Genomic DNA, 12166 nt, shown 5'->3' on the forward strand with positions numbered 1-12166 from the left:
TTTAATCTCATGCAAGACTTTCACCACCTCTTCTTTCTTCACCCAGCCTCTTTTCATGACTTCACATACCTCCCTGACCCAGACACCACATATCTGCCACCCTGTCATCAAACACGCAGCAATGGACCTCCATGGTGTAGCAGTTAGCATTGCTGACCATGATGCATTCACAGGCCATCCCAGATCGAGTGCTTAAGTTCAGATCCTGGTTGTGTCAGTTGGTCCTCTCATTCTAGTTGTTCATCACTCCCTGCTTAGCTCCTTCTTCTGTTCTATCTTTTAGAAATAAGAATATAATTATTATTATCATTATTATTATTATTCTTATTCTTATTATTATTATTATTATGGTTAATACTATTATTACCATTATCTTTATTAATATTATTGTAGGTAGTTACAGAAGTACAGTATTTTATCACACTTAAATAGTAAAAAAAAAAAAAAAAAGAAATTCTGTGGAATGTCTAGGGAATATAATCTTGTAAGCAGCATATTCTTGTATCCAGCTTTGCATAGGTCTGACAGATAGAGGATGATAAAGCTTTTGCAGTATTAAAGGGTAGTCGATTTTTTGATATTTTAAAACATCACTTAGTAAAGATGCAGTGTAAGTATGGCCTTGAAAACTGTAACAGTAATGAAGGCTGTTTTGCTCCTGCATTTCTTTCGTCCAGTGGCAGCCAAAGTCAACTCTAAATACACTTCAGATTACAGTAAACTATTTACAGTTATTAGAAATAGTATTGTAGCAAATTGTTCCATAATGTCATGTCCAGCTTTGAATACACTTTGTTTGTAGTTGTTAGAGTATTTTAGGGAATTATTTCCATGATGTCATATCTCTGTTGATGCATCACATTGTTTGTCCAGGAATCTTTAAGCAGGGAAAGGAGTGTGAATATTACCTGCTATGTTGTGTTCAATGCCTGTTACTCTGATACATGACTGACCTCAAGTGGACCCCATTTGGAAGGTTGCCAGATTGGGAAATGTTGCAGAGGATATTCATGTTCACTTCATGTTTTAAGTGAAGCTTAGCTTCTCTGAAGAATCGATGCTGCTAGTAATTACAACTGTTGTTATATTTTCAACAGGTTGTTGGAGCGCCTCCTCCTCCTTACTCTTCCCGTGATGATCTTACAGTAGGGAGCTCAGGTGAAGGCTCCTCACTCTCCTTGCTGTCCCCATTGCTCAACAATAACAACAGCATTAATATAAACAACAATGGAGACATCAATGGTAATAATACACCTCAAGTGACTGTGGTACATAATCATAACATTGGTCATGCTGTGGCCTCAGGATCAACTTCGTCACATTACACAGGCCCACAAACTCGAGGTAACAAATAGGTTTTCATCAAAGAGGTTTAATGATACGTTTACCACAAAATTTTACGCCTAAGTATTGTGCAACTAGTAGGTTAAGTGTACAAGTAAGATTTAGGTGATTTAAGCAAGTTGCAAGGATATTAGGCCAACAAAAGTGGTTAGTTGATATAGAGTAATGAAATATAATGAAATGCAAGTTTAGGTGTGTTCTGTGATACAGACTGGAAATGTGCTCTACAAAGAAGAAATCACTTTTATCATCTGTAGGAGGAAGATATAAAGATTAGTGCACTGATTCTCCCTAAGAGTTAATTCACAATGAATATTATGTCCACATGTTAAATCTGTGCATAGGGCACAGACTAAACTGGTGTTAGATTGAATAAAGAGAACTTTGTCATTGCCATGATATTTGTAGTACAGTATATATATATATATATATATATATATATATATATATATATATATATATATATATATATATATATTTTTTTTTTTTTTTTTTTTAACTATTCGCCATTTCCCGCATTAGCGAGGTAGCATTAAGAACAGAGGACTGGGCCTTTTTTGGAATATCCTCACCTGGCCCCCTCTGTTCCTTCTTTTGGAAAATTAAAAAAAAAAAGAGAGGGGAGGATTTCCAGCCCCCCGCTCCCTCCCCTTTTAGTCGCCTTCTACGACACGCAGGGAATACGTGGGAAGTATTCTTAATCCCCTATCCCCAGGGATGATATATATATATATATATATATATATATATATATATATATATATATATATATATATATATATATATATATATATATATGTAATACACATTGCAGAATGAACTGTAAAAGATTTACTTGACTTGTATAAGCAGAATATATTTAGGTAAGCCTTACACAGATATTGATATGAAAAGATAGTAGATTATAATGCAGTCCTTCAATTTTTTCACCACAAAAATACACTTAGTGCCAAGGTATTAGTCATAAAAGGCTTTAGGTATGATTAGATGTTTATAACCAAGTTGTGAGAGGGTTGTGGATTTTCCATGTTAATGGATTTTTGTCTCTTCACAAACCAGTTTTTGGTTTCCAGAATTATGCCCAGTTAAACTAATAGCAACTTTTTTGCATGATCATATAATTATACAAGCTCATATACCCTTTTATAGGGCTTCTGCACCTTTGAGGCTGCTCTCCAGTCAGGATTAGGGACATTATGGACTCCTTTAGAAAGAAAGCTTCCTCAGTGAAGCTGTACTTGTTTTGACAGTGATACAGGCTAACCAAGGTGACTTTACTTGCAGTGTAACTAAACACAGGTTGAGTTTGGCAGTACCTGCATATGGTAGTTTAGATTTGTTATTACTTTGTATAACCCAGGACTCCTTCTCTAGAGATTCCTTTAGCCAACAACTTGCAGTAGAGTCAATAACAGGAAATGTTTGGACTCTTTTTGGTATGATAGGTTCTTTGGCAAGATCGAAGTCTAGTGATACAACCTTGCCAAAGGTGACTTTACACTGATGAAAGAAAATATATGAATGTGTATGACTTCCTCCGCTACTGACTTAAACCCTCTTAGTCATCCTCTTTTCATTTATCCTTTTCGTATATCCACACCATTTCAGCACAACTACTTCATCTGTCTCATATGTATTCCTCTTACTACTGCACGTCTTTCTTACCTAATTAATTAATTTTTTTAATCAAGCCTCCTTACACCATGTTATCCTCATACATTTCATTTCCAACACATTCACCATCTTTTGTACTTTCTCATGTAGGGCCCACATCTCGCATGCATACAACACAATAGGACTACTTTACCGTCAGACATAATCATCTCTCTCTCCCCACAGAAACATTCCTGAATATGCTCAGGACCTTAACCCCCAACTCACTTCAGCTTCCATTATTCTTTTACTGCCATGTCCACTCTCAGAAATCTAAAACACTCTGCATTCTCCAGGTTTCATTCAAACTTACACTCCAACTAACTTGTCTCTCTGCACTGCTAAACCTAATAATACTACATTTAATCACATTTACTGTCAAGTTCCTCCTTTCACAAACTCTCCTAAACTCATAGACCAGCTTCATACATTTCTCGCTCAAATCTGCCCTCAGCATCATGTCACCAGCAAACTTTATATGACTCACTTCCCATGTTCCGAACCCCAGAACTGCAGACCTGTTGCTCTCGTAAAGACCCTTGCATTCACCTTCTTCACCTCAGTCATGGTAACATCACACCCCAGATGCAGTCCCACCTTCACTTGAAACCACTCACCTTCTCCTCTTATTCGTAAACATGCCTTACTCTCTTGGTAAAACTCACGCCTTCACATAGCTTTCCTTCTATGCCGTATATTCATAACACCTACCACAAAGCATCACTATCGAAATTATCATATGCCCTCTCTAGATCCATAAAGTCCACTGACAAGTCTTTGTTTTTCTAACTATTTCTCACACAATTTCTTAAATGTAAACACCTGATTCCACACATCTGCAACCATTCCTGAAACCACATTGCTCCTCACCAGTTTACTGCTCTGTGCATGCCACCACACTGTCAGTCACCATTCTCCCATACAACTTACCACATACTTTTAACAACTTATAATTCTGTAATTTGAATACTCATTTTGTCTCGATTGCCTTTATACAGTTATACTAGACAAGCATTCTGTTAGTCCTCAGGCATCTCGTCATGAGCCTCGATTTGTTAAAAATCCAAATTAACCAATCAACAAGAAATTCACCTCGTTAAGAAAGTCATCTGCCACCCATTCCTTTGCTCTTGCCTTCACTTTAGCCCCTAACTTGCCCCAGAGACATTTCCAAATGTCTTCTAAACATGGAAGAGAGTACTCATAAGGTATGCTCAGTATAGAGTGAATTAGAGCAAAGTCATATACATGAGATAACATGATGTCGGTGGATTAAACCAGGGTATAGGAAGAGGCTGGGATAAACCACAGAAAGGTTTGTGTGCCTGGTCGTGGTTAGGGGTCTATGTTTTTGGTGAAGTACACAGGACAGCTTGAGAATGGATGTGAGGAGAGAAAGATATTTCTTCGTCAGATTCTGAAGGTACCTTGCTAATCCAGGAAATGGCAAACAAGTTTAAGAAAAGTTCTACAAATATTTTTCCTCCCTCAGTGTCTAACAAGCAAACAAGATAATCCTTTGGAATTATCAGAGTTCATATCTCTCCTAACCCCAACATCTTGGTGTGGAGGCTCTCCTCTGTTCACCCTTTTCAGTCAAATTACCATTAACTGAATCATCATAGATTGACAAATCTCTTCCATTGAGCAACCTGCCACTAGGTCGACATCACTGACCTACCATTCCAAATCAATCCCTGCTTGCTTTTTATCTTTAGGTTAGCATTTGCAAATATGTTTAGTATCCTGGTTGCAGACAAATATTTAATTATGAATCATTATCCCTTATTTGTGTCTTTTGTCATTGTCATTCCTGTATTATTCATTTTTATCTTTCCTGGGTGCTTCCAACTTATGGAACTAATGGTTGTATAATTTTGAACATTTACAAGTGTGCTTAGTGAGGGAGGCAAATTGTATAACCCAGTAAGTGGTTTAAGCTTAGATCAAGTGTCCTCCTCCTGCCTCTTTTCTTCCTCTCTCCCCATGCAGCTCCAGTCGTATGTGTTTTTACCTGTTCGTGTGTTACTTTGTCTTACTTGTCTTTCTCCAGTTTTTTGAGGCCTTTTGAAATTATTGGCCTCTTCATGGTGGAATTACTCTATATGTATGGACTAGAATGGTATCACACAAGTGTTGATACTACTTCTGCTTTGGGCTGGAATCTCAGGTATGGACATTAAGTGATCAAGGCCCTTTGTTTTGAGTTCTTCCCCCAATTCATCTCTATTCATGTTCTGTCAGCACTTAGTTTCCATATTTTGGACCTTGAAGGAAGGAGTGGATGTGATTTATGGAAACTTCATATATTCACATAGTTATGACTACACAAGCTACGTACTTGGAGACAAACTTCATCCTCTCTAGTAATGATGGAAGGATTTATTCATTGGCCCTCATAACTGGCAGTCTCATACCTTCACCAGTATACCGTGATATATTGGTGGACAGGGCCACCCCAAGCCAGGTTGATAAACAGTTCTTTTAACATAATTTGTCTGAGAATAGCTATATTTTGGAGTACTTTAGGTTGTGGTCTATGTATTGTTTCTCTCAGTGCATGAGTGAGATCATCATGACTTTTTCAGGAACTGATAGAGGTTGGTTGTGAGTGACCATGCTTGTGTGATTAATCATTTATCCTTAGTGCTAGACTCCAGTACAGATGTTTCTTGCTTTCCACTGTTTTGAGTATGTATGCTTAAGATGATGCATACCATTTTATCAATCATAGCAGTAAGTTTCGAGTATTCAGTTTCCCATGACACTTTCAAAGTTTTCTGAACATCGGCTATAGGCTACCCATAGTCCAGCCCAGCGGACCGCCATTGCTAGAAGGATGCTAAAGGTTTGTCATAACCAGTGTTACCTGAGTGGGTGTTGAGGTAGCCTTTTGTGTAACTTAGATTGCTAGCTGACTTCATAGTGGGAGTACGGAGGTGCAGCATCACGGGTGACTTACTGCCATCATATTAATACTTTACAATTTTACATCATTTTTCTGTACTTTTATAGAATAGGCTTGTTTTTGAAGTACATCATGCTTATTGCCAACCCTTAAGCTTTCACAGCAAGATTTAAGGTACGTCTCTCTCTGGAGATACTCCCCCTAAGCCTCAGTTCCCATATGCCTTCTACCTTGCCAGCCACAGTTTTGTCACCCACAGGGTTTTCCAAGGTTGTAACCCCAGTTGTTGACAGGGGACTTTTGTATGTGTTTATTTATTGTTTCTTCCTCTTGGATGGTACAATTGTTTATAATTATATGCCTACTGGCTCACATTTGCTTGAAAGCACTGTGGCCCATTGACTACCTCCCCAGCTCAAGCCACATGATTATGGTCCTTTTGAAGTCAAGACAGGAGCTGGACATAAATTGCCTAGGCCTGTCTAGTGCTGTCCAACACTACCAATTTTTATTTTCTATTATTCATTTGTATTTATTTATTATACTTTGTCGCTGTATCCCACATTAGCGAGGTAGCGCAAGGAAACAGATGAGAGAATGGCTCAACCCACCCACATACACATGTATATACATAAACGCCCACACACACACATATACATACCTATGCATTTCAATGTATACATACATATACATACACAGACATATACATTTATACACATGTACATATTCATACATGCTACCTTCATCCATTCCCGCTGCCACCCCGCCACACATAAAATGACCCCCCCCCCCGCATGCACGCGAGATAGTGCTAGGAAAAGACAACAAAGGCCACATTTGTATACACTCAGTCTTTAGCTGTCATGTGTAATGCACTGAAACCACAACTCCATTTCCAGCTCCATTTCCAGGCCCCACAAAACTTTCCATGGTGTACCCCAGATGCTTTACATGCCCTGGTTCAATCCACTGAGAGCACATCAACCCCAGTATACCACATGGTTTCAATTCACTCTATTCCTTGCACGCCTTTTTTATTTCAGATGTTTATTCTCCTTTTGGTGGCTCTTTCCCTGTAGCCACTACCCAGTTTGTGATCTCTCAGTACAAGTACCTAATGCTCCTACTGTACCATGGGAATCTTGCTAAGCAACACATTCCTTATCCCTAAGTCCCTTAAGTCATTGATAGGGGATTTGTGGAAATAAGTTGGTACCAGAGATCAGGTTATTTGTGACTGGTGATTTAAATGCAAAAGTGAGTAGTGTGGCAGTTTAGGGTATAATTGAGGTGCACTGTAATGTAATGTAAATGGAAGTGGTGAACAGCTTGTGGAGTTATGTGCTGAAAAGGAAATGGTGATTGGGGACTATCTAGTCAGCCATATTCCCAAAACTTACTTCCCCAAGTTGTATCTTAACAATTTTCTGCTGATGTCACCATCAAAAGGGGAAATGCTTCATTCAAGGACATCAAATCTTGGAGACCTTCAAAATGTGGACTTTATCATCAACCAGAGCAAATGCCATTTAATTCTCACCCATATAACACTGTGTGTCCCCAAGGACAGGCCCAAGACCACACACATGCTTGCAACTACCATAGAGGCTCAGACCTTGATGTCATTACTTCTGGAATTTTTTTTTTTCATGTTAGCTGAAATAGCATGGGCAGCTGTGCTCTAGTAAAGGTCATCTAATTAATGTTCTACATATATATTCATATTTCAGTTTCTAAAAGACAGAACAGAAAAAGGAGCTGGGAAGGGTGTGTAGATGTAAATAAGATGAGAGGAGAGGAGAGATGGGTAGTATGTTTGAAGAATGAAACAAGGATGTCATGGCCCTCAGTAAAACAAAGCTCAAGGCCTCACTTACATACATTCAGTCTAGCCATTACATGTAATGCACCAAAACCAGAGCCCACCATCCACAGCTAAACCACACAGTCCACTCAGTGGTTTATTTTAACCACTTCATCTGGCCTTGTTTATCCCACTGACAGCACCTCACCCCACATATGCTACTTCACTCTTAATTTGTACTGTCTGTTGCATCCCTCTCACCCTCCAAATGTTCAGTCTTTCTTCATACCATTCTTCCATCTACTTGGTCACCTTTCCTCCTTGTTTCTTCCACTTCTGACTCATATATACTCTTATTCAGGCTTTCTTCCCTAATCCTCTTCATTTGCCAATGCCATTACAGCAAACTTTTGTCAGCTCTAGCATTTAGATTGCTCTTACTACCACATCCCTCTCAGACACAGTTATATGATCAGTCAGTCTCATAGTGCATTTCATTTCCAGCACATCTTCCATCCTGACTGCTGAGGACTCATATCCTTACAACACTGTCAGGACTACTGTACTTTCAAACATACCCACCCTCCTTTACAGAAACATGCTCCATAGTGCACCTTAAGACCACTTTCCCTTCTTTCACCTTTTGACTTACTTCAGTTCCCATGGTTCCATATCTTACCACATTCACTCTTGGGTATCTGAAACTCCACTTCCCTCATGTCCTCCCCATTCAAACTTGTGCTCAAACCATCCAGCCTCGCTCTATACATGCATATGTTTTCATTATGCATATTTATCCAATGCCATAGGCACACTTTTGTTCAAAACCTTTTAGGAAAAGAAGTTCTGATATATTGACAGAGGAATGCTTGCTTATCTTTTACTCTTTTGATGAAATTCAAATTCCTTTTCCATTAGAATTTTATTTAAAATACCTCTCATTTAAGTGACTTTGTTTCAGGGATCTACCAGTACTCTAATCCTGTGTTGTCACAACTAACCACAGAATATTGTAGCACATGTTCCCCACAATGGTTTAACTACTGAGATTATAAGCAAACTAATAGTGATCTCTCCGTATGGCCATGTTGTAGTTACATAATGTATATTGATTCTTGGAAATTCGTGTGTCTTACACAACTTGAAGCATAAGTAAGGTTTACATTCAAATTTCCTCAAGAATATTGCACTTTATTTGCCACAAAGTATTTTGCCTTGTATGGATCATTTATGAAATATTTCTGTGTTGGAGAACTTTTCCACCATTCAAAGCAGTGTGGCATCTGGCAGCATCTTTCCAGAACATCTTTTACTGTCAAATGAAATGACTAACATAATTGATTAATCATAAGTTAAAGAACTTTCAGGTGAAGGTTTATGTCTTACAGAGCTAGAGTAGCCATTTCATTGCATTAAGAATTAAGTGTTTTCACTGAAATATAAGCATCTGTAAAAGGAATGAGGGCTTTGCAGCAAATAGACACATAGAAATTAAAAGTATGGAAGCATGTAAAGAGAGATTAGCAAGTGTAAGAGGAAGCAAAAACAGGATACGTAAAAAAACTAAATTTTGTAAGGTTCTTTTAAGTTAGAGAATGTGTTTTTTATGTGGTGGAGCAAAGGAACTTTTGGTAAGAGGATATTCAACCCCATTATTTCTACTTTGGCAGTGCTTCCATAGATAGCTTAAGGCAGATATGCTGCCTGAAACCTGCTGTGTTGAAATATTGAAGTGAAATTAACTGAACACTTACAAAAGCTCATATTTTCAATACATACAGTCAAATTTGTTTTGCTTTGGGTGAAAATAAGTGCACAGTGCCCATAGAATAAAATGCACAATACTCACAGGATATAACTGAAATTTCAGTGGTATGGTTTCCTCCTTCATCTTTTGTTTGTGCTGTTATTACAGAATTTTTACAGGTTCTAACAAGAAGCTATAAGAATCATTGTTGGTTACTGTTACTGCTGAAACAGTTTTCATTTATTGAGCATATCCAGCTTTTCAAGTGGGGCTTAACAAGCTTTGGCTTTTCATCCATAGTGCTAGAAAAAAGTAGATAAGTACACATGTGGTACTAGCATCAGGTTAACAGGAATAGGTGGATGGGTATGTGTTTGTGCTTGTAAGTATGTTTGTGTACATGCTTTATGTTATTGCTGTGTCTTCTGTTGATAGGTGAGAACTTTTAATATAGAACCCATATAGTATATTTACATTGTATATAACTGCCTATTTTTCTTGCATATCTTCAGCTGTATATAAATCAAGCTGCATAGAGTAATAAGTGCATGTGTTATTCAGTGTTTAAATGTATAACAGATTGTGTGCCAAATATCTAAATCCACTCATTTAGGAATATTTATATGGTTTAGTGTTATTTGTTTCTTTTTATCAGAGATATGTTAATTTTGTTATGAAACTGTTAAATATATATTAAGTCTTTTGATACTTTTTTATTTTTGCCTCCCATTGCATCTGATGTTGATGGTGAGTTACAAAATGAAAATATGAATTAAGGAAATTACAGTTGGTTGGAGCTGGGGTCCTCGGTTCTACAAATATTTTCCCCAAAAAGTACTTGTGGCCTTAGGGGAAAGCATTATGCCTTCAACCTCTTTCAACAAGAGATATGAATCAAGGATGAGCTGTTTTGATAACTATTTATTTCCCTATAAAGTTGTTTAACTCTACAGCCTCAGGTATTTCCCAGTAACTGACCTGACACTTTTGAAATACAGATTTTTCACTTCCTCCAATGTTTGTAAATAATTTTCCTTCTATCTGCTTTTCACTTTTCATGAACCTCTTTATATATCAGTTAAGGACCAGCTTTGTTGTGGACTTTTGTCTGTGACTGGAGCCTCTAACTTTGAAATAAATAGGGGAGAGCAAATGGAATAGGAGTGAATTATGAATGCAAGAGGATAGAAGTTTCTTTTTTTTTTAATTCATGAGATAACTTCTGGAACTGACAAAAAAGAGACCTCACTTGCAGACCTGTCTCTATGCCATACTATTATTTATATATTTATTTATAGTTACCCCAGGTCCAATTTCTATGAAAGAGTCTTGCTGTTACCCTGGACCTCTTTCTAAAGGCTCCTGGAGCACAAGGATGCACTATTTTCAGTAGCAGAGAAATATGGATTCTTTTGAAGTGAGAAGTTCTTTGACAGGACTGCACTCCCACTGGATGAAGGTGGATGAGTTGGAAATTCAATGTTTCAGGAGGGTAAAAGAGAGCTATGATAATAAAAACTGTGTTTGAGAGATCTTAAGAGGGTGTGCTAAAATAGCTTGGACATATAGAATGAATGAGAAAAGGTTGACAAAGAGGATATATGCATCAGAAGTGGAAGGAATAAGGAGAACAGGGAAACCAAAGTGAAGATGGAATTTTTTTTTTATTATATATAATTGCTGTTTCCCGCAATAGTGAGGTAGCACCAGGAAACAGATGAAAAATGGCCCATCCACTCATATACACATTTTATATTTATTTATTATACTTAATCGCTGTTTCCTGCGTCAGTGAGGTAGCGCCAGGAAACAGACAAAGAATGGCCCATCCACTCATATACACATATATATATACATAAATGTCCATACACGCACATATACATATCAACATAAACATATATAAACATGTACATATTTGTACTTGCTTGCTTTCATCCATTCCTGTCACTACCCCACCACTCAGGAAATAGCATTCCACCCCCTCTTTTTTCATACATATTCGCCATTTCCTGCATTAGTGAGTTAGCATCAAGAGCAGATGACAGCTTTAGAGGGAAAAGTCCTCACTTGGCCTATGTCTCTGTTCCTTCTCTTGGAAAAGTAAAACAACAGGAGAGGATTTCCAGCCCCCTTCTCCCACTCCTTTTAGTTGCCTTCTACAACATGCTGCAGGGAATACCTGGGAAGTATATTTTCTTCTCTATCACTAGGGATGATATGCATGTCTATAATTGTGTGTGTGCTTTGAGGGGTTGGGGTGCCGCCAATAATGGACAAGATTCCACATCAAGGCAGGGCTTTCATTGAAATATGAAGAGGTTAATGAAAGGGAAAAAGAAGAGCCAAGAAAAAGTATTTATGAATTTTGGAAGAAGTGAAAACCTGTCTTTTGAAAAGTGCCACATCATAGTTATTGGGATAGACATTAGAGGATAGAGTTCTAAAGCTTCATGGTGTAGGAAAAGAAAGCATAATTTGCTTCCCAGTATGTAAAGAAATTGAATGTTATATGACCATGAACTCTAGTTTGATTTTTTTGCCACTTATGAAAAGGTTTACTTGGTTTATACTTCTCTTTGGTTTACCTCATCTGCATCGCATGCCCAGCTTCAGCCCAATAACAGCATATATTCTTTCATATACCATATCACTCCAATTTGTTTTATACTTGTCTATCACTATCAATGTTAATTTATGCAATGATACCCCA

At 37.7% G+C, this 12166-nt stretch overlaps 1 protein-coding gene across 1 annotated transcript in view; it reads left to right on the forward strand.

Moving 5' to 3' along the window:
• Positions 1-10160, forward strand: part of LOC139765015 (uncharacterized) — a 45150-nt gene extending 34990 nt beyond the window's left edge. Inside the window, exon 8 of the mRNA XM_071692084.1 lies at positions 1098-10160. Coding sequence (XP_071548185.1) covers positions 1098-1355 — 258 coding nt within the window. The 3' untranslated portion in view covers positions 1356-10160. The remainder of the gene's footprint in view (positions 1-1097) is intronic.
• The last annotated feature ends 2006 nt before the right edge of the window (positions 10161-12166 follow it).

This window comes from Panulirus ornatus, chromosome 52 (genome assembly GCF_036320965.1).
Source record: "Panulirus ornatus isolate Po-2019 chromosome 52, ASM3632096v1, whole genome shotgun sequence".
NCBI lineage: Eukaryota > Metazoa > Arthropoda > Malacostraca > Decapoda > Palinuridae > Panulirus > Panulirus ornatus.